The sequence below is a fragment of the Hippichthys cyanospilos genome, chromosome 12 (genome assembly GCF_059441005.1).
Source record: "Hippichthys cyanospilos isolate Australia breed blue-spotted pipefish chromosome 12, RoL_Hcya_1.0, whole genome shotgun sequence".
Lineage (NCBI taxonomy): Eukaryota > Metazoa > Chordata > Actinopteri > Syngnathiformes > Syngnathidae > Hippichthys > Hippichthys cyanospilos.
In genome coordinates, this window is record NC_142380.1 from 468769 (window position 1) to 495094 (window position 26326).

Genomic DNA, 26326 nt, shown 5'->3' on the forward strand with positions numbered 1-26326 from the left:
TACATACGCTTAAATTCAACGCCATGTCGAATTGAGCTGAAATGCATCAAAAAAGGGAGCGGAGTAATACAAATAAAACAGTCGAGGAATAATGCGGAAGCGGGCAAAAATGAATGCCGCTTACATTTACTCAAAATATGACATGCCATTTTTGATCAAGTACTCTACTTCGTTTGCTTAACATACACGATTGGCTAAAAATCCTTCTATTGTTTAGGAATATAAAATGTTGAAAATGTCAAAAATCAACAAATAGAGAAATATGGGCAAAAATAAGAATGTATTGGTATTGTATGAAGGACAAATTGTAACTGTAAATTGATGATGATGTCGTCTTGATCCCTGCAGCGCGGTGCAGATAAGAAGAAAAAGAACCGGGACTTAGATGAGCTGAAGAAGGAGGTGGCCTTGGTAAGCTTCTTAAAGTTCGTTAATAGCGATACCGTCGATCGTTTGTCACGTACGCGCTCTAGGTAGCTGTCTATACATTAGTAGATGGATGTATCGTCGGTCCAATGACTTGACCGCTTAGGGTGTTTGCGTACCGGCACTCTTCTCTCGGTCTACCTAACCGGCGGGAGTGGATTACAACTCCGGCCGGTCGCGTGTCTTGTAGGAGTGCCCGTCTCCCTCATGAAACACACACGCAAGGGGGAGAAGTAAAAGAGGCTTCGCCGGAGCGTCGTAAATCTCGTATTTCTTTGCTAATGAACTGCAATTTCAAGAGTAAATCTTACTGACTTTGCATTGGGACTGATGACTCCCGATGGCGTGTTCGAATACAAATAGAAACCGGAACAAAAAAAGAGTGGCCCGCCTGCCACGCGCCGAATCATTTGCGGGCAAGCGGTAGCGCGCGGCCGCTCTCCGCGCTTCTGTCACAAACGCCAGCGTGAAATGCGGCCCGACTTTTTCTCGGCCGGCCGTCTTCCGAGGCGCCGCTCGTCATCCGGACCTTTCATGGGCCGGGGTCCCGACAGGCGTTGCGCTTGGCTTTCGTCAGCCCGCCCTTGTCTTTGCTGGCCCGTCTGTCAGTGTGATTTATGCTCGGCGCGTACGGTACGGGGGACCTTTGGATCGCTTCCGTCACTTGGAATTTTCACCTTCAAAAAAACCAAAACTGATAGGCCCCGAGCGTATTCATTGTTTGGTTGTAGTTTCGTTTATTTCAAACCTGAAAAAATAGGATTACGCAAATAAAAAAACATGCCTTATATTGTAAAACCGGAAAGAAAAGGAAATCTACCAAACAAAGGCCGTCAAGAGCAAACATTGCAAGAACACACATGTTACACATATGCAAGAATGACAAAAATGTACAATGGATATTGAAATCAATCCTATAACTCAACTACAAATGATTTTCCCTCCAATACAAAATGTTAATTAGACGCAAACAAGTATGATTATCATATGCTAACAGGGAGAAATACCTGGCACAAACGAAAACGCTAACGAGTTAAACGCATAAAGATGCGGCACGGGGTGACATGCTCAAGATTCTCCGTGCCTTATAATGCGGCGCGCCTTATTTCTCTGAAAACCGTTTGAAAGGCAAAATTGATGCAGATAGATCTTGTTTGTTTGCTTTTTTTCCAGGATGACCACAAAATCTCAGCGGATGAGCTGGCAAATCGATATGGACTGGACCTCGCCAAGGTACAAACTTGTACGGCGCTCTGGCGTCCTCGTTCGCCCGGGTGATATTTGACGCTTCGGTCACCCGGCCTTTTTGTGGATTACGACGCCGTCGCGATCGCTGTCGCAGACGGACGGTTGATGTCGACGCGTCCGGCTTCCGAAATCGCCAAGGGGGACGGTGTGCAAATCGGAGGCTGATACATACGTGCGCATACACGCAGGCCCGCGCAAATCGTTATTTTGCGCCTGATTTTATTGGGTGTAAAAATCAGGACAAAATGTTCAATAAAGTTACGTGCGGCGGTTTTACAGCGCGGGGGCAGCGCGGGGGCAGCGCGGGGGCAGCGCGGGCGCGCTTTATGACGCTCCGCCTGTTAAACGGGCCAGACAGGCGCAAAAGTGCCGAAAGGAGAAGTAATAAGGTAGGAATACTCCGTCGCTGCATACGTGAAATTCTTTTTTCCTTTCTGTTGCCAGGCAAATTGTTTTGCTTGAGATGCAAAAAAAAATGGAGCAACTAAAAATACTGTTGTCGTTGCTCCCTGACCTGTAAATACAGTTTTTGACTGACCAGGGTGTATCTTTTCTCCTACTTAAGTACGGCGTGTGAGTTACTGTCTTCTTCCTGTCTTCTTCCTTCTTCTTCCTGTCTTCTTCCTTCTTCTTCCTGTCTTCTTCCTGTCTTCTTCCTGTTTTCTTCCTTCTTCTTCCTGTCTTCTTCCTGTCCTCTTCCTTCTTCCTCCTTCTCCTTCCCGCCCTCTCCCGCAGGGCCTGACCAACGGCAAGGCGGCCGAGGTTCTGGCCAGAGACGGGCCCAACGCCCTGACGCCGCCGCCCACCACGCCCGAGTGGGTCAAGTTCTGTCGCCAGCTGTTTGGCGGCTTCTCCATCCTGCTGTGGATCGGCGCCATCCTTTGCTTCCTGGCCTTTAGCATCCAGGTGGCCACTGAGGACGAGCCGCCCAATGACAACGTGAGCCCCACCACACATATACTTACACACGCTATGTAAATCTGTTCCTCTGGTTCGCGGACAGTCCCGTACATTGAAAGGCATCTATAAACGCAAGCAAGTCGTAACGGAAAGGCATCCCTCTCTTGGCGGCATCAGTTGGCTTAAATACTCCATCAAATGGCGCCGAGCGGTCATCCGTGGCGCGCCTTATGGCCGCCGGTCATTACGCGATCCTTATTCGGCGTTTAGAGGCAAGGCGTAATGGAAAGCGCGGCGAGGGGGGGATGGGAGGCACGCGTGCCCGACGCCGATAACGTTAATCTTCCTCGCGATTGCCATCTTGTGTTCCGCCGCACGCTTCCGAGCTTGCTCTCCCGCGCCGGCCGTCAGACCGAGTGGCCGCCGCGCCTCTTTAGCGCTAATAAGACGTGCGGTGCGTTTACATGCGGCCGACGGATCCTTTGATGAATGCTTTTACGCATCGTTTTCCCAAAAGAAAAGGAAGGCGGTTTTGCTGGTCCTGCAGGCGGCGCTAAAGTCTGCTCTTTAAAAAAAAAAACATCCGGGGGTTAGCGTTCGCCCCCAATTACCGCAATTCCCCAAATAGACGACACACTTTTTTGAACGAAGGCCAAAAGTATGGGCGCCGCTCGCCTTAGCCGGGGTTGTATTATTCGCGGTCAATAAAAGAAGCGAGCGGGCCGAACCGGCGTCCGAGTCCATCCTTGTTCACGTACGGGATATTTATATTGTCCCCGGCCGATTCAAAATAATAGTTCGAGAACGCGGAAAGGTATTCCATTGGACCGAAACTGGGTCCAACTCAGATGCCGCTCACCTTCGGGTATTTATGGTAAAACGACCTGGAGCCGCGTCGCGGGGAAAAGGAAAAACAACTGCTCGGAGCGTATTCGTCATTAACCCGGCGAAGCGTTCAAAGGCCGGCTCAAAATGTGGGAAATCTGACGCGCGCTTAACGCGCAACAAATTTCTAACTTTAGGATAGGAACGCCAGCAAATACGAAGAGTTTAGAAAAGATGAGAGTTATTCTGTTTTGCTCTAGTTTTTACACGAACGCAATCTGACCCCAAAATTAAGGCTGCGTCTCATACACATAAATTTGGGAAATGACGGTACTTAGCACACGAAACACGAAAAGAATGATAATTAGTACGTCCGTCCATGACAATTTTTCCGGGGAGTTGATTCACCCCCGACGCCGTCTTTGAGCCTCACTTTCTCACTCGCGCGTCTGACATTTCTGACTTTTATCGAATGCGGCGCGACACTCCCCGAGAGCGCCGTGAAGTAAAAGAGACATTCCGGGGAAGCGTTGCCGGGAAGCCCAAACGACAAGTCATTTTCCCAGGAAACAAATGTCTTCCTCGCTCCGGTGGACTTTTTTTACACGTCCGCCGAGTGTGTCGTCGCTGTTGGATAAACACGGCAAAAAAATAAATAAAAAAGAGGCAAACTTCTGGAGAGGGATTTGATGTTCCGCGACGCCGGCTCCACGAAGGCAGCGGCTGGCAGGAGTTTTGTGAAAGATGTTGACTGTGAATACGAGAGAGGCTTCGTGTGGGGACACATGAAAAAGAATGCGTAGCGCCCTGAAGTTTCTCTTCTCGGACTCAAGAACTCCAACGCGGCGTTCAAAACGACCGGAATAGAACATGAGGACTCGTTTGCTTTCAGATCGAAGCGAGCGGCCCGATCGGACACTTGCTAATGCGCTTGGGCAACGCTCGTCTGACCGCGTGGCACTTTTTCGCCTTCGGATTTTGGGGGGGGAACTTTCAATGAAGTAGAAATGATGGGAAATGAAAGAAGGGGAAACTCCGCTCTTGAGCGCCCATTTTCTATTCTGCTCATTTTCTGTTAAAAGAGTGAAATTAAAACGCGAAAAAGGAAAAATCTGAAATCGCGGCACTAAATTCGTAACGTTGTTCATCGAGGATTTTTCCATCAAAATGTTCAGCTGGTGTCAGCTGAGAATTTCCTCTCCGCTCCGATTTTAGATGGAGGTCATTTGATGGCTTTCAATGTCATTGATGGAGTTGTATTTGCAGCTGTACCTGGGCGTGGTCCTGGCCGCCGTGGTCATCATCACCGGCTGCTTCTCGTACTACCAAGAGGCCAAGAGCTCGCGGATCATGGATTCCTTCAAGAAGATGGTGCCTCAAGTGAGCGGCGGCGAATGCGGCCGGCGAATGCGAGAGCGACTGGCTTTCCCCGACTGATTTCTCGCTTTTTGGCAGCAAGCCACGGTGATCCGCGAGGGGGAAAAGCTGCAGATCGACGCCGAGCTGGTGGTGCAGGGCGATCTGGTGGAGATCAAAGGCGGGGATCGCATCCCGGCCGACCTGCGGGTCGTTTCCGCCGGCGGATGTAAGGTGAGGAAGCGGGGAGGAGGGCGGGATCGCGCCGGCTATTTTTAATGGGGCTTTAAGCCGCAGGAAGGAGCCTGACGAGATAGAACTTCCCAAAAAACGGAGCCGTGGTTTATAGCCGCCGAATGTGCTTAGTTAAAAGAAAAAAAATCAGTCAAACTACATTTTGAAAATCACCATGGATACACCGTAGTTTTCCCAGTGGATCAATTTGACAAAAACGCCATTCTAAAGATCGTGGCCGTCCAACTAAAACACATGGCGTGTGTCTTTAAAATAACAAAATGATGGGACTGAATTTTTCACATTGCGCCACTAACACCATTTTTTTCGTACCGGCAAACTGAGTCGTGACGTTGGTGGTTTTTTCCTGTGCTTGTCGTCTGACCTGACAAGCGCGTTACCGTATGTCATCCCATCTCCTTCCAAAGGTGGACAACTCATCTCTGACCGGCGAGTCGGAGCCCCAGACTCGCTCTCCCGACTTCACGCACGACAACCCCCTGGAAACCCGCAACATCTGCTTTTTCTCCACCAACTGCGTAGAGGGTCAGCAGGCCACACCTGGACCGGGCCGGCTCTCGTTTGATTTCACCGTACAGCGGGGCTCCCTTCTCAGATCCAGACCCAGATTAACCCTCGTGTCATAATATGTAGGCTTGTCCTACATAAGGTCAAGCCTTGAAAGGAGACACCGGGGAGCTGAAATTTCGACCGGATGGTGACAATATTTCAAAGTTAAACCACGTAGTTCTCACGCTACCGGGAATCTCTTGGCCAAAATACTCCCGAGAACGATGTGGAAGAAAATGATAACCGTTTCCGGAAATGGTCCAAATATTTCAATAGATATTTCAATACAAAGCCAAAGTAAAGCAAGCGACAGTTCCGCTCAAAGTTCCAGGAGAGGAGAGGAGAGTCGACTATAAAACAGGCCGAAATCCAAATGTCAGGAAGTGTGAGAGCAAGAGACTGCTTACATCATAAGTTTGGTTGAACCATATGCGAGGAGGTCAAAATGAGTCTATAGTTGAGATTTAAGCATTTCAACAGAGGCGGTGGGTGCGGGAGAAGGTCAAGGATTCGAAAGCCAGCCGAGGTTTCGATCCCGTCGCTGACGCCGATATGCGGGAGGAGGTCAAGGCAACTCGGACCTGGAGTCACTTGCTGCCATTACATAGATTTTGCTTTCAAAACAATACGGATGAAAACACGGGTCAAAGACATTCCGTCATAGTGAGCGGACATGGCCGGACACGAACCCGACCATTATAAAACCGTTATATAACCTGGTATAAGCCCGGCCATCGGCTCGCTCGGGCACTCCGGTTCACCCGTAGTTTCGTCAGGGGCGGCTCAAATTTGTTGGGGTACGTCGTACTAGGGGACCCAAACGGAGAACGGCGAGTCGGCGTAATCCCTATGGAAGTACGGCCCTTCCCCGCGCCGTCTTCTTTCGACCCCGACCGATTAGCATCTCCATCCGAATAGGAACGGCGATTCTTTTTCCGAAAGCGTACCAGGCCGTTAGAGGAAGCCTTCTGACGGGCGGCTCCTTCGCCCCAGGCGCGGCCCGCGGCGTGGCGATCGCCACCGGGGACCGCACGGTGATGGGCCGCATCGCCACGCTGGCGTCGGAGCTGGAGGTGCGACGCACGCCCATCAACATCGAGATCGAGCACTTCATCCACATCATCACGGGCGTGGCCGTCTTCCTGGGCGTCAGCTTCTTCGTGCTCTCGTTCATCCTGGGCTACACCTGGCTGGAAGCCGTCATCTTCCTCATCGGTATCATCGTGGCCAATGTGCCCGAAGGCCTCTTGGCCACCGTCACCGTGAGTGGAAAACGGGGGGTCGGGGTCGGCTCCGGTCCCGCCGACCTTGGTGGCCCGATCCGGCGGAGGAGCTTTAATCCGCCGGGCTGAAGTTAATCCCGCACGAGGCCATCTTTTTCCTGTTTAGCACTCTTGGCGTTTCCTTGATGAGCTTCAGGATCTAGTCACCGGAAATGTTTTTTTTACCGATGTGCGTTTTTCATTCATTAGTGTCATTTCATGCTTTATCAATACGGTCGGGACCAGCAGTTTTGTTGCGCAGAACTCAGCCAGTACCGTTAGACCGCTGTTCGAATTCATGAATGTGTTTTCTGAAGGATCAGCCTCGCTCACCCAAAACGAGCGGCCGTCATTCCTTGAAAAAAATTGAAGCCGTGTACTGTCAATGCTATAAAGAGTATATTTGGATTGGTTTGAGCTAGCGTATGGAATCCAAAGATATGGGATTTGTTGGGGCGACATGCCATCAACTTTTCACGTGAGTGGATGCAAAGGAATAAGCCGAGTCCGCGGAGGGTATACGGACGCCGTTGTGATCGCGCGCGGCCGCCCGCGCCACGCTTTGATGTCCGACGTGCGTGTCGGTCGTATTCGTGCAGTGTTTATGCCCCCGTACAAGGACACCTCGCTCCACTTCGTCATCTTCCATCTTCTTCCTCCCAGGTGTGCTTGACCCTGACGGCCAAGCGAATGGCCAAGAAGAACTGCCTGGTGAAGAACCTGGAGGCGGTGGAGACCCTGGGCTCCACCTCCACCATCTGCTCGGACAAGACGGGCACGCTGACGCAGAACCGCATGACCGTGGCCCACATGTGGTTCGACAACCAGATCCACGAGGCCGACACTACGGAGGACCAGAGCGGTAGGTGGGAGGGACGCGGGGGCGGGGGGAGAGAGGGAGGGAGGGAGGGAGGGAGGGAGGGAGAGCTTGTAACCACCTGCCGAAATTCATCTGTTCAGCGTTCACTCACAGGGCGAGCTCGGCTGCTGCAGTGCACGCCGCCGCGCCGATTAATTGAACTGCAGCAGCATGCGGCGGAGAGATGGGCGTGCGGAACAGGCGGTGGGTGGGGGGCGCGCCCGCCGCCTTCCCAGAGTTCCCTAAGTAACATTGTGTGTTTGATGCATAACAATGAGCCGGCTAACCTAGCTGGGTTAGTATTTTGGTGGCGTTGCAAACTGGGATGATTTCATCGTTTCGATCTCGTTTGACCGACATCGGGTCCCTATGTTTTGGGACAGCCACACGATTGTAATCTTTTTGGCTCTAAACATCTCCGCAGCGGGTTTTTTCATTTTCTGATTTAATTACAGGGTGTTTGAACTATCCCATCCTGATATTATGTGTTGGCGCGCAAGCTCTTAGCGTTCTGGCGTTTCTCACTGGAAATCCAAACAAGGCCAGGACGTAAAACTCCGAAAAGCCTCATCATCATTTTTTTTTTGTACCGGTTGCCTTGCGATCTTTCAGCATACCGAGCGTTAGCATATGGCAGCGTGGAGTCGAAAGTGTAGCCGTATTTACTTTGATGAAAAAGGCCCACAGGAAAGAGACTCATCGTCATGAAAACGGCGGCGCGCTCAGCAATCCGTCCGTCTCCGCTCACATTCTGCCTGCCTGTGACTTCAGCAATCTGGAGTGAAATGAAAAACGAATACAGAGGGCAGCCACGCTCAAGTGAAGGTCATTTTCACAAAGATTGCTTCAGAGAAATCATCATACAGACGTTAAAATGAATTGCAGTTCTTCAAATTGGGGAATTGAAAAAAAAAAGCTACCGACTGGCAGTACTCGCCGTCCGATTGTGCGGATGCGGGAGCTAAGCTGCTAGCATACATACAGTATCGCACGAATCCAGCATAACAACAACCGTAAAAACGCGTCCCGCTGCTACTGTACTTGCAGGCTCGTGTTTTGACAAGAGTTCCGGCACGTGGGCGGCGCTGTCCCGCGTGGCCGCCCTCTGCAACCGGGCCGACTTCAGAGCCGGACAGGAGCAAGTCCCCGTCTCGCAGGTGCGGAAACGCTCAGCGCGCACGGCAAAAGTTCTCCGCGCGTGGAAAAGCAAAAGGAAAGCCGTCGTCCTGTCGACGGTCACGTCGACCCGACCTTTTTTCTTATCTTTTCCCTCGCGGGTCCCCGAAGGCTCCGCAGGTGTCCGGAGCCAATTAAAAGTGCGTAAAAGGCGTCGCTACTTTCACACTCCGGTGCAGAGTGTCGGCGGGGAGCGGACGCGCCGTTATTAGGCTCTAAATAGCACTTTAATGGAGCTGCCGCCGGAGCGGACTTTAATTGCTTTACATAACGCCGTCAAACTCGGCCTCTTCAATATCGTGTCATTAGATTTTTAGAGTACATAATTGGCCATAGCGAAGAAATTGTTTATGGCGGCGATCTGCGACCCTACGCCAATCCCATCACGTTCGCAAGAGTCCGTTAATATTTCTTACAAACTGCAACACTTTAAAAAAAAAATATATATATATACATACAGTAATTATATATGTACTAGCATTGACATTATGCTACATGTTAGTGTAGTAACTAGTAGCATTTATTTCATCCACATTTCAAATAATGACAGTCTGTTTCAACTCTTAGCAGGCTACCTGTTAGCATCGTTGCTATCACGCCGGTGATAGGTTTGTTTTTGTTTTTGGACATTTTGCCTCTTGACGGTGTCATCTTTGCTCGTTCTTTATTCGCGTTCCCACTGTAGCAAAGGCGCAAGGACAACACCATTTGTGGCCGACTACAATTCTCGTCGACGTAGATGTTGCTCGGCTCCGCTTTGCATTATTAATGAGAGGCATAATGCGAGTGAACAACGCTCTCCGGGGTGCGACTTTAATCAATTAAAAAACAGCCGGAGGCCAAAGCTTCGCCAAAAGACAACTCTCCGTTCTGGCTGAACGGCGCGCGTGTGTTGTGCCTTCCCCGCAGCGAGAGACGGCGGGCGACGCGTCCGAGTCGGCGCTGCTAAAGTGCATCGAGCTGTGCTGCGGCAACGTTCGAAAGATGCGGAGCCTGAACTCCAAAGTGGCTGAAATCCCTTTCAATTCCACCAACAAGTATCAGGTACTGCGCGACGTCCTTAAAAACAACTACGAGGTTGTTTTTTTTTAAAATAGCATAGGCAAGAAGTTAAATAGGATATTAGGTAAAAAGCAAGTACGAGGTACAATATGTCATTAAAAACAAGTAGCAGATGCAACGTGACCTCGGTCAGGACCTCTGTAGAAGCACCACAAATAAGCACTTGGCCCAATATGACATTGACAACATGTACAGTTTGAAAACAGAGCTCAAAAATGGAGTTCAAATTCAAAAGTTTCGAGACAAACACATTTCAAGTTTTGGCACATTTGTCTTTCAATGGTGTGCATCATCTATTACTGTAATCTTCACATACACTTTGCGTAAGGATAGGGGCCTTTAGGCTATATTCTGTATCCCGCTCTACTTGTAGAAGACAAAAATTTACACTTGTAAGAAAGAAAAATACTGTAAATCAAATCGTAAATGTGAGCCTTTATAGGCTGTGACCAAATAGTCTTTTGATAGTAAAATCTACTGAAGCAATTTACTCTGCAGCGTAAATGTGAAGCAGCTAATTCCAAACACTAAGGGCGCTGTTTTTGGAAGAGGACCTCCAGGCACGAGCAATCGATCTAAGCGGATCAGCCGCTAGCTCCCGCCCATTTGCTTTGATTAACTTTAATGAATGTCGTTATTTCACGGCGCTCTTTCCCTCCCGGGGGAGGGGGAGGGGGGCTTAAAGTGAAAATGCCTGTCTGTGTAAATATTTAACATTTTAATCATTTATCTCATTGATGTGTATTTCAATATGTCGCGCTGTGGCTGATTTATTTATAGCTATCTCACACCCCATTTTTTTTTTTTTTTTTTTTTAAAGCTCTCCATCCATATAGCAGAGGACAATCCTTCCGGACATATTCTGGTCATGAAGGGAGCGCCGGAGAGAATCCTGGACAGGTTGGTGCATCAATAATGGATCAATGGCAGACTCAATATAGATAGAGTGTCGAAAAGGAGCGGAAAGCCGCCCTGGCTTTTATTGTCTGAAACGGCCACTGAGGGGAAACGCTTACACAAGGTGCTGTTGTAGTCAGAAGCTTGTTCAGACCAAACTAGACGATCAAAGGCGGATGTTTGGTGTCATCTCTGCGTACGAGGGCAGGTTGTGAAATCGAAATCTTTTATAGTAACCATAATTACATGAACGTTTGCGTGGTTGATATGACCGTAAAATGACAAATCTATTGTACCGGATTTTGGGGGGATTATTTGAAGTTATTGTAGTAGTTATTGTTGAAAACGCCTTGAAAAGTATCTGGTACAACATGACATCTTTGAGGCCTTCGCCAACAAGTAGCAGCTACAAAAGCACGCGTGCGCCACAACGAGGCGCTCCAAAGCGCCAGAATTTTCGACAACCGCTGTTTTGAGCAAAGGCCCTCAAGTCTTTTACGGGGTTGGACCAATATGGATTTTCTTGAGTCCGTTTTTGAGCGTGCGTGCTAGCAGATTTGTCGTGTTGGAATAATTGTATATAGCTTATCCAGTATTTGTTTTGTTTTTTTTGCACCCTTGTCTTCCTTCTTGAGTGTTATTTATGAAATATTCTAGGTTTCCTGCGGGACGCCATCTGCATCTAAATTTTGTGTCGACATATTTTGTGAAGAACGTATGAAGAGATGGCACGTCTCCAAAGGCAGAACAGCATCGGTCGGTCTTTGTCTTCCAAGGAAAGAAGACCACAGCACGGACTTGCATCTACATCTCCCACGATCACACACTAATGGTTTGCGTTGTCGCCACGTCTCCCCCAACTCTTAAGGGCAACAACGGCTTCGTAACTAGGGCCAACCCAAATGAATAAACGAAGAGCGGACGAGTTAGACCGGGTTAAACTGGGAAGTTGCAGGTTCTTGTCCACCCCCCTCGCGAGAAAAAGCTAGTTGTCTTCCTTCCGGTCGGTTGTTTATTAAATGTCGTAGGTTGCCTGAACCTAGCACTAGTTTGAACCGCTAGAATTGTCATCCGTATTTCACAGTCTCATTAGCAAATGCTTGTTACGCTCCCCCTTCTTTATTCTTCTCTAGGTGCAGCACCATCATGATCCACGGCCAGGAGCAGCCCATGGACGACAATTGGCGGGACGCCTTCCAGAACGCCTACGTGGATCTGGGCGGCCTGGGAGAACGAGTCCTCGGTAAGTGTTGTTGTTACCCGACGGGGAGCAGATAGATAGCGCGCGAAGGGCGGGACGGGAGGGCGTCCATTATCTTTTATCATCTCCTCGAGGAAGAGGCTAGCCGAGCCAAATGTCCCTCGTAAGAAGTGCGCCGTGTTTATCGCGGCACTTTATCCAAATGAGAACGCTCGGCGCGAAGGCTAGGACGGAGCCAAACGCTGAGGAGACACAAAATGTTGGAGACGCGTTTACAGCGGCCGCGCTTATTTATCACCTGCAATGTAAATCTCTTATATAAAGACTTAAAGGCTATGGCGGTCCACGCCTTTGATTAGTAGTGCAGGAAATCACACCGGATGCAAAATCTGGCGAGAAATTCCAAGCGTTTCTTCGCTCGATATTATTTGATGAGTGTAACTTTCCTTTTGTTTCCGTTTGGTTGTTGCCGTCTTTTCAATGAGCTCATTCTTTGCTCATCAAATCACGAGACACCCAAAGTTGCCTACCCCTAATACATCCATACCCTTTACCTTTTTATCGTCCGTATTGAAGCTCGGTGTTCAAACTGAGCCTATATTTTTCCGGAAGTGAAACAATTTTCTTGTTGGACGTGATAGTGGTACTTGAAAGCAAAGTATGTTTCCTAAATTATACTCGATGCAAAAAGTTGGAGAGACGCTTCTTCGGATGTCTGAAAAGACTTGTCGTGGCGCACGTCACTTTTGGGCCATCCGTCGCTATGCTAGCAAAGGTCCGCTGTCTGTTTTTGCGGGCGTCTCAGGCTTCTGTCACTTGAACCTGCCGGCGTCGCAGTTCCCCCGAGGGTTCGCCTTCGACTGCGACGACGTGAACTTCCCCACCGAGCGGCTCTGCTTCCTGGGCCTCATCTCCATGATTGATCCGCCGCGCGCCGCCGTGCCAGACGCCGTGGGTAAATGCCGCTCGGCCGGCATCAAGGTAATTGTTTTTGTCTTCCGTCGAGAGGAAAGCCGTATCCCGCGGCGTCATTTAAATACTGATGAGAAGCGTGATCAACTCTGGAAAGGCGCCTCGGAGACTCTGGGCCCGCCGTATAGACATATAATATACATATAGACGCATCCCTTTCATTACTTTTGCCAGGTAACGCGCGGAATGCAAATAAACGCGTGGCTGGATGGCACGTGTTGCATTTCGCGCTCAAGTGCTGAAGATGTTCCTCAGTTTTCCTCAGGCGTTAATATTAAAGGGCAAATATTAAAAATAAATCCAACGTTGTAAGTTGACGCATACTACCCGACTCAGTCTGGCATTTGGGGCAATTTTAGGCAGCGTTGCTGCTGCGGGAACCCTTCCTTTGATCAACTTTGGCTCCAAATCGCAATCGTTTTTCACCAAAGCACTCGTGGCGCTAACAGCTCCATTCTTCAAGGCGGTCGAATAAGGTTGCGCCCGACCTGTGCTCAGGTGATCATGGTCACCGGCGACCACCCGATCACAGCCAAGGCCATCGCCAAGGGGGTAGGCATCATCTCTGAGGGCAACGAGACGGTGGAGGACATCGCCGAGCGTCTCAACGTCCCGCTCGGCCAAGTCAACCCCAGGTGCGTCTCTGTCTTCGTCCGGCTCCGTTCGATCGGCGAAATGGGCCGAAGCGACGGCTGCGTTTCCGTCGATCCAAAAAAAGAATGATGCGACGGAAAACGATTGCTGTCAAAAGTTACTTTAGTGATTGTAACCGAGACCTGGAATATCGCCGCACTTGATGTTCGGTTTCCCCCAAGGGACGCCAAGGCCTGCGTGGTCCACGGTTCGGACCTGAAGCACATGAGCGCCGAGTACCTGGACGATCTGCTGAAGAACCACACCGAGATTGTGTTCGCTCGCACTTCGCCGCAGCAGAAGCTCATCATCGTGGAGGGATGCCAGAGACAGGTGGGTGAGTGGAAAGGACCTCCCGGGTCAGTAACCGCATATGGCAACGAAAAGTCACCATTAAGGCAGCATTGTGTGTGCCCTTGTGTGTGTGTGTAAGGCTGTCCTTTGGTACTTGTTGGGACCTTGTTTTGCGTCTGGCCCAACCAAAGTGTGTGCGCGCGTACATGTGTGAGTGCTCTTGTGCACGTGTCCTCATGGATTGCGCTTTTGTGTGTGTGTTTGTTCATGTTCTTGTCCACATATCCGTAAGGACAGTGTTTGTGTGCTAAGATTGTACATGTGTCTTGATGTGTAGTTTTGTGTCAAGCGTTCCTGTCCACTTGTACATGTCGAGACCACCTTTTCTGTCACGGGCCGACCGAAGAAAACGTGTGTACTGTATGCGTGTGGATAAGTGCTCTTGTCCTTGTTTCCTTAAGGAGTTTGTGTGCGTGTAAGTGTTTTTGTCCATTTGTCCCTAAGGACTGCGCGCGTGGTAAAAGCGTTCTCATCTCTATGTCCTCGTATAGCGTGCGTGTCTTTTTTTGTGCTTGCGTGCGTGTGCATTTGTGGCAACTACACTTTAGATGTGGGGGGACACGTTATCCATAAGGATCGTAATGCGCGTCTGCCTGCGTGTGTGTTAAGCAGCCTGCGTTGTCATCATTGGACAGCACGTGGCTGCGTACCAATGTTGTCATTCATTGTGTATTTTGTTTGTTGAATTTGTGTTTCTTTGTTTCGAATGAGTAAAATGGGCGTTGCGGATGGAAATAGAGGAGTGTGCGTATAAATGATTGAGCGAGTTTCTGTGAGCGTGTAGACATTGATGGATAGCTAGTTGAATATAATTGCGCGATATTTTAATCTATTCCGGCGGCGTCTACACTGGAGGTCAAGTTCCAATTCCCCGCCGGACTTCCTTTTACTGTGCCCGCCGAACGATTACGACTCAATTCCATTCCTCATTTAATCTCCCCCGAGACTCTCCGAAAGACGTTATTAAGAGCAAATTGCGGGGGCTTCGACGGCGCCACTTATCTCACTCTTCTTGACACTTCCCTCCCCGTCCGGGGGCGCGCAGGGCGCCATCGTGGCCGTGACGGGTGACGGCGTCAACGACTCGCCGGCCTTGAAAAAGGCCGACATCGGCGTCGCCATGGGGATCGCCGGCTCAGACGTGTCCAAGCAGGCGGCCGACATGATCCTGCTGGACGACAACTTTGCCTCCATTGTCACCGGCGTGGAGGAGGGTGAGTGATTGGCAAGGACGGGAAGTGACTCACGGGAAGGCTTTATGAAAGGCCTTATTTCCTTTGAAAACGGATTAGAAGCTGACGCCGCGTTTTGTGCGTAGGCCGGAGAATGACGGCAAAAAAATCTCAAGAGACCCTGCATAAAATTGAACGGGAAGCGCTCATTCTGCGCCTTGTTGTACCGCCGGGAATAACGAAAGGACATTACTTCCGGGACATTAGCGCCACGGGTGCAAACGGAATTTGACGTACCCGTCTGTCATTCCGGACTCATGGCAGCTTGCTTCAATCTGAACAGAAAGTCCGCTCTTTTGCTTCAAGGAACTCCTGCAAAAATAGAAAAAACAATGGTGCCCATCAGTCATTTTACTCGAACAAATTGAGCGACATCCTTCCTTTCAGGACTCAAAAAAAAAAAGTATAACTTTAAGTTATGCGGTTTTTGTTTGTTCTGTTTTATCCATTTCGGGGGCTACATTGACCCTGAAGTGCAAATCACGCAAACAAATAACTGTGCACACAAAAAAGTCATCACAAACAAAAAAAAACACCTTACAAGAGAGAACCACACAAAGAAAAGAGAAACACACGATAAAAGGAGCAGGCAAAAAAAGAAGCAAAGAAGAAAAAGGACGTACGCAGGAAAAAACATGCAAGAACATAGAAGCAAACAAGAAAAAAGGAGGAAAAAGGGGGCGGCCATTTTGTCACTGTTGCCTGGAAATGGCATCACATTTGTCTGGCTGTTGACAAGTGGCAAAATGACTGCTCCCATAGGTCAATAAAATGTGTGCTTTGCTGTTCAATTCATATTACGCAAACACAATATGATTCCAAATGCTTACACCAGGGTCGCCATATATATACTGTACACTGTATATATACCCCTGGCGTAGCCTTTCACAGCAGATTCACCGATCGACATCAAAAAGTGTGCGGGTCGTCCATAGAAACGTTCCGCCCGAGTCAGCTCGCGCATTGAGGTTTTCCTAAAGTCCTAACGGCAAAAGACTTCTCCAGTAGAATATATACACACATCAAAAAAGATCCCATATGGCACGGGGACGTCTTGCACGAGCGCAGGGCTTGCATATTTATGATCAGGCCTCACACACAGAGGGGACTTTATGCAAACAACAATATAAAGAGCTTTAAAAGGAGAAGGGGGCCGCAGGAGACTGGCGTTTAATCCAAAGTGGCGGCGGGCGCGCCTAATAAAGTCACTCACTCCGGGGGAAGACGCTGCGCGTTTCCAATTGACTTCAAGTCTCTAACGCGGGCAAAAAAAAAAAAAGGGAGACTTTATTTGCAGGATTGTTATCTGGCGCCGCTGTGTCTTTGGCCGCAGGGCGCCTCATCTTCGACAATCTGAAGAAGTCCATCGCTTACACGCTGACCAGCAACATTCCCGAGATTTCGCCCTTCCTCCTCTTCATCATCGCCAGCGTTCCTCTCCCGCTGGGAACGGTCACCATCCTCTGCATCGACTTGGGCACGGACATGGTGAGCGCCGCGAACGTCGTCGGAATAATAAGCGGCGGAGGACGCGGCCCGGGCGCTCGCTTCTTCGCCGCCCGTCCTCCAAACCCTCGGCCATTTTAGATGGAGACGGAGGCAAATGAGCCGCGCGGTTTCGCATCCGGCCTACTTCCTGTCTGGGCGTATGTCATGATGCGCACATCCGCCCAATTATGTGTTGATCAAAGAAAGCGAGAGTGAAATGCCTGGTTGGAACCAAAATGGCCGCCGGCCTGTTCACTCCGTGGAAATGGAGTTCTGTAACCTTGCACGTCGATCAAAAATCCATTTGAAAAACCTAACAATGTCTGGGCCTAAAACACTTAAACTTTCCAACGCTTGTGCCTGAGTACAAAACGGTTATTTCAAATCAAAATGCCCCGCTTCCTGTTCAGTTCTGAGCACGGAACATTTATCTACGAATATAATAATATATATGACGGCACTGTAATATGTGCATATATCTGCAGTAAAACACCGGAGCTAATAAATGAAACTCTGCTGTTTACTTGGCCGACCGGGTGCAAAATTTCGGCTCGGCTCGGCTCCGGAACAAAAGCCAAACTGAAAGATGTTAAGGTCGGCGTGCATTTTGTCATGTTTTTTGGTTTGATTTTGTTTGTGTTGTATGAAAGCGTTTGAGCCAGAATCAAACGCAAACTAACGAAAGTCAGCAAAGCCTTTGTGACTCACTCCCATGCGCGGCTCTTTTCTTCGCCTGTGACGGCTAACGGCATGCAGTCGAGCGCGGCCGGCGCCGACACGGCAAGCGCGATGCCGAGAGTATGGAATGTTTGAAATGTGCACGCTGAGCGTCAAGCTCTCGCTTTGTTCCCGTTGTCGCTAATGGAGGTCACGCTAGAGCTTGTTGCTAATTTGTCCCGCTGACAGACGGCGTTTTTTCCTTCCTTTTTTTTTTCTTTTTCAACCTTCAGGGCATTCGTATTCCAATCAGTATAATTAGACAACGGTTAATGTCGCTTCGGCGTAGGCTGACTGGATCCCGCGTGGGTTAGCCGCTCGCGTGGAACAGGCTCCGTGATTTAACCGCGACGTTCGGACCGCGGTGCTGACAAGTCATTTGATGCGCCTGTTTTACGAGATCGCTTATGTGAGGTTCGCAAGCTAAGCGATTGAGCCCCGAGCAACTGTGATGTCGTTTTCAGCAAGTGGCAAAATTGTTGCCCTCTGACATGGATAAAAATGGGTGCATTTTATAGTCATATTAAGCAAATGCAACTCCTTCGGCGCCGCGAACGGGCATCCCCGTCTTTTAAAATAGTCATAAAAATAATAAATGATCAAACTGTCGTCAAATCGCACATTTTTTTTTCTAAGGAGAGTATCTGACACCCTTGACTCGTGCTTATCTCAAATGGGGGTACGGGAATTTCAAAAGGGGGCGAATCACGGAAAAAAAAGTTGAGGACCACCGATCTCCTGTTAAAGCCATTGAGCGCTGTAGCGATAAATGTGACCATCGGATAGCAGCGTTGCCATACATACTACACATACATGACATACTTGTAATTCTAAGGAAGGAAAGGAAATGCATTTTTCGTCATCGTTGGAAACGCCCTGTTATGAAATAACATTTTAATTCAGAGGCAGCGTTACGCTTATTATTCTGAAATCGCATGAACTAATATTAAAGCACCTCAGCTGTCGCCTAATCAAATGGCGGCTTGTCAAAGGTGACCTTGTCGGTTTCTCGCAACGGGACATTTTGTTCTCGTTGATCAATATTTGTTTGTATGTCTTCCAGATGAAAGTCCCGTCGCGATCGAGCGCGGTTTGAAAAGCGGCTAAATTGCGTTTTGCGTGAAAAAGAAAAGTAATAAATAAAAGGCCGCTCTTCAAAGCGAGACGTCGGCGCGCCGGTGAGAAGCGCCGGCGGTGCCAAGCAGCTGGACGTCGCCTTTGAAGCGTTGCGCCCGTTAAAGATCCTCCGTCGATCCGGAGAAGCAAGATATATTTGCTGAGGTGCGCCTTATAGGACATGGAAATGGGGAGGGGGGGGCTTCGAGGCGGGAGAACCCAGCTGAGTGGGGCAAGTCTCAGCCAATCGCCAGAGACCATTCTTCTTTATACCAATGATAACATCATCAAAAATAAGAGCCAAGTGAACAGCCGAGATTGAGAAAGCACGCTTTGCAATAGCTCGTGGGGGGAATTAAAAACTACATTTTCATTTGATTTTGTGAACATAAAAACACGGTACAAATGAGGGGGGGATCATGTAAAAAGACATAGTGCTCAACAATGGATATAGCGGTTTACATGTCCAAGAGGAATAGGAAGAAATCTGAAACACGCTGAACTTAACCTGCAAGAAATGTAAAAAAGAAAATATAAAAAGTTTACAAAAGATGGATTGAATTCGCTTTTGCTATTGTTTTGACATTGTTGCCAAAGAGTTAGTGCATCCTATAAAGCAGAAAATACCGGAATTTGACCCCCAAATAAAGCCGTACGCACAAGTGCGTCTAATATTTGGGCAATTACGGGAAGAAGAGTCAATCAAGTAAGCCAAAACAGTTATTTTGCGATTTGTCAAGATTGATAAAGGCGCTTCCGAAATGTCACGTAAAGTGTATCGTCATTTTTGGCGGGGGGGGGGGGGGGCAAATTATTAATTGGCTTCCTCGTTGAAACGAAGACGTTTTGAAAATAAGATTTGGATTCCCACCTTAGCGGATGTTCGGGTGCAAGATAAAAACAAGCTGGCGAATGTTGTTAGCGGTTTGTCAACATCTTCCCGTTCGACTGCGGGACTGCCGCGTCGCTGACGTGACAAGCTGCGGCTTTCTCTCTTATTTTTAGCGTCTGCTGCCAAGATGCTCATCAGAGGTGGCTCACAGTACATCTTAAAAACAAAACAAGACAACCCACAGTACATACATGAATTCCGCTATGGAATGTAACAATATTGTTGTTGTTGCTGGGGGTTGAATTGCATCAACTTCAGTGTTTTTTTTCAAGGAATGCTTAGAAATGCGTCAACCGGGGGAAATAATACTTGGGGAGTGAGAAATCCACATTGGAACATGTTACCTGGGTTTCAAGAAAAGAAGCAGCAGACTGATCGTACATCAGCAGCGTCCGTCCTTGGTCACACGCACGGACATGAAAATGACAATTATTTCGCCTTAAGAATTCTTCAAGCGCTTGAGTTTTGAATGTTATGCCTTACTCTGAAAATGTGCGTTTTTAATCTGGAAGGCTACATTTCCATTTTTGCCTGACATTTAAAAAAAAAATCTCATCCTGCCTGTTATTTTTTGTATGAAGTGAAAGGGGGGAAAAAAATCTGTCAAACACAAAGATGTTACAACACGGAGGTCCGGGTGGCAGCAGTTTTCATCAAAGTGGATTTGTCGCTTGCCCTTGTGTGTCTACCTTAAATCCACCTTAAGGTGCAGAGATTTCTTGCGTGGCGTAGAACATTTTGTGCACTGGCATCAGCTCAATTTTCTCACCCTTCGCTTGTGCAAGTGAAATGAAGAGCAAGGAAGCTAATAATCATAGGAAGCTGTGGGAAAATGGGCAAGATGCTTTCAGATGCTTTAAGGGCAGGGGTTGGACGCCGTTTGCGCTCAAGGCAGATTTGATTTTTTAAATCTCCATCCCCCTTGACGGCTTATCCTCACAAGGGTCGCTGGCTTGCTGGAACCTATCCCAGCAGTTTTCGGGCGCGCCCTGAACAGGCTTGCCAGCAAATTAGTCATTTAAGCAAACAGGACCAAATCAATAAAGAATTCAATTCTAATCAACATTTAAAAATGTCACCCATTTATCCATTTTTTACTGATGTTTTTCATTCTGTCTTCCGCAATAAAAAAACAACCATGTTTTTTATTAGAATTAATCATCATCTGTCCCCTCAGGTTCCCGCCATCTCGTTGGCTTACGAGACGGCCGAGAGCGACATCATGAAACGGCAGCCCAGGAACCCCAAAACGGACAAGCTGGTCAACGAGCGGCTCATCAGCATGGCCTACGGGCAGATAGGTGCGTGGGAGCGCCCGCTGTCACCGTCATGACCCAGCCGCTGCCGTTTTGGCCGATGCGGTACGAGGCGGCTTCGTAAGCTAACGGCGAACTGCGAGAGGCCGATGCGGCGAAAAAAATCGGATCCATTTATTGTTTGTGTTTGTTAAAAATCCATGGGAAAAAGAGCGTTCTTTTCAAACATCCATTTTCCCGAGCGAGAAAAAAAATCGCTTCGCCTATTTTTCAAAACGCTTCATGGAGTGCGGCTGTAACATAACAAAGTGTCGAAAAAAAAAAAAAATGAAGCCGGCCCGTAATTTGTGTAAAACTCCGTCGGCGCGAAGATGGATCAACGCCGCGCCGTCTCTAAAATTCTTAACAATCAAAGACGGGGGAAATCCATCTTCCCCGTTGACATTTACAGCAAATTGAGCGTGTCCGATGTGAGCGTATCCCACGTGGCCTCGGTCCCTCCCGGCCTCCCTTTCCCCCGGGCGCCCGCCGGCCCGCCCGCCCGCCCGGCCGTTATCTGTCCTCTGGCTTGATATACAGTAGGCGGCTCGGGACCAGCGGCAAAATCAAAGGCTGGCATCGTTTCACAGGCTCATTTAAATGGCTCAAAAGATGACAGGGCGCCACCGGATGCCGTAAGGCCGGCCGGAAAAGCGCGTCGCCCCGCAGTATCCCGCCGCCTTTCCCGGAGCGGAGTCTTCAGGAGGCTCTTAAACGGCGCGTCAGCCCGGCCGGAAACCAAAAGGCCTCGTCGGCTTTTTCTCGCCGCCTCCGGCCGTCCTAAGTTTTCGACAGAGCCCCGCCCCTTCGTCGCTCCGTCATTTTTTTCACGCCGGACGAACCCGTCGGTCCGTCGGTGTATTTTTGCCAAAGCTTCCGTCGCCGCTAGAGGGCCAAGTTGCTTCGGCGTCACGTTGCCACGCTACGCTTAGGCGTGAACAAAAAGCGGCAAGAATAGCCCGCGGCAAGCAAAAAAACTAAACAAAAACAAATCCTAAATTCAGTGAATGAAATGAGTAAGAGTATCCAGCTGGATACAGTGAACGGACGGTGGCATTAATAGTCTACAGCGTTCTGCATACGGCTCAGGAAATGCATGCATCTCGTCGGGTCACGCTGCTGACAAACGAAGTTCCCTTTTCCACACTTTTTCGAAACGGGTGAAGTGGAATCAGTTGATTACGTTCTGTTCGTTTCAATTATTCCTTGGCGTTTCATCAGTGCAGCGCCTGCAGATTTTTTTTGAAATGAGAAGAATTTCTAGCGCCGGCGGTTTCCCCCTCCAATCACTTTGGTTAAGAGCGTCTGCCAAACGATGACATGAAAATGCATCATCGCGCACTTTGATGAGGCCGACGAGCCGAGGATCGGCTCACTTGAGCCGTCCGCCGCTTCAAATTCCGCTTTTGCGCACACAGAAGTCCTTAGCTTGGATGTTTTGATGGCGCTATAACGACATGTTACGTCTTTTCGCGTCGCGTGCGTGTTTTTCTTCATCGCTCCATCAGGTGGGACCTTCATAAAGGTAAAAAAAAAAAAAAAATCATCCGTTTTTCAGAAATGGAGACAATACCTACTTGTTTTGCCTTGTTAAACATGGCCTCCCCATTCATTTGACAATCTAGAAATTGCTCAATCGTTTAAAGAATAACACAAACTAGCAAAGTGACCGATGGTATCGACGTATGAAAGAATATACTTCATAAAAATCTACTCTAGATTATTATACATGCGAAATAAGATTTCAAAAAGATTAGAATATTTTTATAATTGATTATTAGTACATCCATCCATGGAACACAACTAACACAGTTTCATTGTATAAAAAAAAAATGCCTGATATAGTTATTCTGTTATTCAATTAAAAAAAAAACGTTTTTTAAATATTTTCATAATGAAGTTGTACAAATAATTTGCACCTTTAACACATTTATTTGTAATATTTCCATCATTTACCCAATTATTTTTATTTTTAACGACAAATACATGATCGCTGTTCTAGCTATATAGAGAAAAAGGTTTAAAATACAGCAGGCGAAGATAGTTAAAGGGAGGTTTTACGACTTTGACCACTAAACAAGCTCCACTTGTGGGTTTCTATGCGGTCAGGTATGATCCAGGCCCTGGGCGGCTTTTTCACCTACTTTGTCATTTTGGCCGAGAACGGCTTCCTGCCGACGACGCTGCTCGGCATTCGCATCGGCTGGGACGACCGCATGGTCAACGACGTGGAGGACTCGTACGGGCAGCAGTGGGTGAGCTCCCCTCGCGCGCTCGTGCGCGCCGTAGATACGCCGGCGATGCCGCGGCCTTGGCGCTCACGCCGGCCGGCCGGCCGGCCTACCCGCAGACGTACGAGCAGAGGAAGATCGTGGAGTTCACCTGCCACACGGCGTTCTTCGCCAGCATCGTGGTGGTGCAGTGGGCCGACCTCATCATCTGCAAGACCAGGAGGAACTCGCTCTTCCAGCAGGGCATGAGGCCAGTTCAAAAGTCACGGCGACATTTATTTGGAGCCAATCCGCAGCCGACATCACCTTTGGGTGGACGCGTCTTCGCGGGGCCCTCAAAAGTCATCCCAAATTGAGTGGCATCTATTTTACTCACTGGGTTCACTTACTTTCTCGTCATTTTGGGGGACTTTTACAAAAACGCGATTGGAAGTCTACCCCTGACTTCGCCGGTTACGTAGTTCGCGGCGGTCCAAGCATAACACACGGCGCGTCTTATTAAAATGACCAAATTACGGTACGGAAAAGCGGGAAGTTATCGGTTATTGGTATGGGTGAAAAAAAAACAGTTGTGGCGCATCCCTAGTTCTTACATACTAGTGATGTTGCGAAACAGCAGCAGTCACGCTCCAAATAGGAAAGTTAGTCCATCCACGCAAAGTAGGGTTACTAAATTCCATCAGTGCTTTTTTTGGAGGAATGAAAAGCAAGTCGGCTCTTTTGGTTTTGGGGAAAATCGGAAGCTTTACCAACCCAGTCGGGCTTTTGCAACGGGGTGCGCGGTTTATAAAACTTGGAAGGACCGTTGCGGTTTTTAAAGCCTCGGCAGAGATCCCCGTCGGATAATGTGGCGCTGCGGCCCCGCGTCCGCAGGAACCGGATCCTGATCTTCGGCCTGTTCATCGAGACGGCCCTGGCCGCGTTTCTCTCCTACTGCCCCGGAATGGACGTGGCCCTGCGCATGTACCCGCTCAAGTAAGCTCACCCGCTTGAAAATACCGCGCCCCCACTCAACCGCGATTTTGCCTTTAACCTCCGCTGTCGTTTCGTCGTCGACTTGGAATGAAGTGGTCTTCCTCGTTACAGGATCGGCTGGTGGTTCTGCGCCTTCCCCTACAGCCTTCTGATCTTCGTCTACGACGAAGTCCGTAAATTAATTCTGCGGAGGAACCCCGGAGGTAAGTGCGCCTATTAGCCAGCCGGCGAGACGAAACGCCTTCCCGACGTCTTTGTCTTGCGCATAAAGCGACCGAAGACTAAATCGCTTTGGACTCGCGCGTCGGGAGCCGAGAGACTCGGCGACGTCTGTTGCGGCGGGTCTCCCTCGCCGTTTTCATCGTCGGAGAAAATAAACACGCTGACGTATCAAGAGATATCGGCCGGCGATCGGGAGGACCTTTTCAAATTGCTTTCTTTTGGTTGCGGCTGTATTATTTGAATGTGAAGCCAGCTTCACATAACGACGTGAAATTCGGTAGGCGTGTCTTTCAGGAGTAGACGCGCGCTCGTCAATCCGAGACGGAAAACTCATAAAAAGTCTGACGCTTGATTCGAAGCCATCAGCGTAGGATCATTTCAAGGCATCCTTCTGAAGAGGATCGTAACATTTTCAAGCAATATCTATCGTGACAAAAACACAAGTTGTTGTTTTATGGGGGGTCTCGCTGGCCGTCCTTGAGAGTTTGCCCATTCTAACCCTTTAGGAAAGTGTTTTTTCCAGGACATGGGTGTTGAACTCCAGTCCTCAGGGCCAATGTCCTGCATGTTTTGGATGTTTCTCTCTCAAACACACCCGATTCAAATGATTAGGGTCATTTTCAAGCTCTTGTGGAGGTACCGATGAGCTAATCTTTGGAATCAGGCGCTGTCTTGAGGAAAGAAAATCGTAAAACTGGAGTTCCACGCGTATGCTCTAGGAGAATCGGACGGGAAGAATCAACCTTTGGAAATGGGCAAGAATGCCCGCTTTACTCATACAGTAATCCCCCGTTTTCCCGGTCAATGGGGACGAAGTAGACGCGCGTAAATAAAGCGTGTGAAATATGTTGATTAAAACCCAATTCTTTCCCATGCCCATTCATCTCCTAAACGCAGTATGGAGGTGTAACAAGGTCTCTTTTGGGTACAAACTTTCTTTTTCAACACATAGCCGAGCGCATTCAGCGAGGCTCCGAGCCCTCTTTCTAGAAAGCAGCAAACATCTTGAGTTTTCATCACCGCGCGGCGGCTAACGCGGCGGGCCGAGTCGGACGCCTCGGAACGGAACGCGAAAGCGCAAGTTGGACGCCGGCTTGATCCGTACGTGTTCACAATACCGAGTTCCCAAGCAAAGGCGTCGAGTGCCATTTTGTCCGGAATCAAAAGCGCGAGACAAACGGTAATCAGTTCAAATACTGCGGCGGCCCGGCACGCCGGGAGAATTATTCAGCACTCAGACACGTAGCTTTCCTGGCGCGGGGCCGGCCGAGGGTCCCCTCATGAATAAAATATGGACTTCATAATAACTCTGGAGTGACAATATTCCAGGCAATATCAATACAAAGCGAAAACGCCGACGATCCAAGTTGCGAGGGAAAAAGATGCAAATGACACAATTTGCATGGCTATGAAAATAAATAGACGAGAGGGTGAGCCAGCCGACGCCGTTGCTGACAAGTACTTTTCCGAGCGCGAATACAAAAATAGCTTATGTCCCTTGTCACTAATAATTATCTACGAGGCCCTTTTGAGCCGTAGCTAACGGCACTCAATTGGAAATAGCTCAAAGACGCTTTTAATCTGTCTTTGAAGGACGCTTTATTCACCGTATTAAAACGATGGCTGTTTTTACTGCGACCGTACCACGTTACTCTCATATTTTGTAATTGTTGTAAAACTACAAATCACGCAATAAACCACGGAGGGCTCTCCGTGCGGGCCTTCTCCAACGATGCCGGGGGAACCCGTGCTATGTTCATGTTAGCCCCATGCTTTTTATGTCATTGCGGTTAGCGACCTGAAATTTGTTAGCTGCTAAAAATAGGCCTCGGGCAAATATTCCAAAAGAAATGAAAGTGTGCTTTTTTTTTATTTGAGCGACCCAATTTGATTCTAGACCGGGGGTCGGCAACCCTTAACATTCAAAGAGGCATTTTGAGACGCTTTTTACGGATAAAGCAACACTACCATCATTATGGTAAATATTTAGTACAGTACTGCAGTAACGTCTATCGTGAGTACCCCTCACCGAAAAGTCTCAAGAAGCTATTCCGGAAAAGCCAGGAAATCTGCCATTTAGTTCGAAATGACCATTTAACACTCGTTGGGCTTTTTTATTTAGATGAGTCGCCATAAGGCACAAAACTGCGGTTATCTCTGCTCCACAAAGCGGAGCAAACCAA

The 26326-nt window shown here is 48.8% G+C and overlaps 1 protein-coding gene and 1 long non-coding RNA gene across 2 annotated transcripts in view; one reads left to right on the top strand and one right to left on the bottom strand.

The window, feature by feature from the left end:
- Window positions 1-26326, top strand: part of atp1a2a (ATPase Na+/K+ transporting subunit alpha 2a) — a 29076-nt gene that overhangs the window by 1981 nt on the left and 769 nt on the right. The window contains exons 2-23 of the mRNA XM_088428918.1: window positions 349-411; window positions 1600-1659; window positions 2410-2613; window positions 4666-4779; window positions 4855-4989; window positions 5418-5535; window positions 6553-6821; window positions 7485-7683; window positions 8728-8837; window positions 9766-9900; window positions 10739-10818; window positions 11949-12058; window positions 12822-12997; window positions 13487-13623; window positions 13804-13954; window positions 15021-15189; window positions 16541-16695; window positions 20598-20721; window positions 22825-22970; window positions 23066-23196; window positions 23820-23921; window positions 24033-24124. Of these exons, the coding sequence (XP_088285044.1) occupies window positions 349-411; window positions 1600-1659; window positions 2410-2613; window positions 4666-4779; window positions 4855-4989; window positions 5418-5535; window positions 6553-6821; window positions 7485-7683; window positions 8728-8837; window positions 9766-9900; window positions 10739-10818; window positions 11949-12058; window positions 12822-12997; window positions 13487-13623; window positions 13804-13954; window positions 15021-15189; window positions 16541-16695; window positions 20598-20721; window positions 22825-22970; window positions 23066-23196; window positions 23820-23921; window positions 24033-24124 (2980 nt within the window). The remainder of the gene's footprint in view (window positions 1-348; window positions 412-1599; window positions 1660-2409; window positions 2614-4665; window positions 4780-4854; window positions 4990-5417; window positions 5536-6552; window positions 6822-7484; window positions 7684-8727; window positions 8838-9765; window positions 9901-10738; window positions 10819-11948; window positions 12059-12821; window positions 12998-13486; window positions 13624-13803; window positions 13955-15020; window positions 15190-16540; window positions 16696-20597; window positions 20722-22824; window positions 22971-23065; window positions 23197-23819; window positions 23922-24032; window positions 24125-26326) is intronic.
- On the bottom strand, window positions 7214-8972 carry LOC148414248 (uncharacterized). Its single transcript, XR_015867400.1, has 3 exons — window positions 8549-8972; window positions 8347-8455; window positions 7214-7665 (listed from the first exon to the last, which is right to left on the bottom strand). It is a non-coding gene; the product is annotated as an uncharacterized LOC148414248 (long non-coding RNA).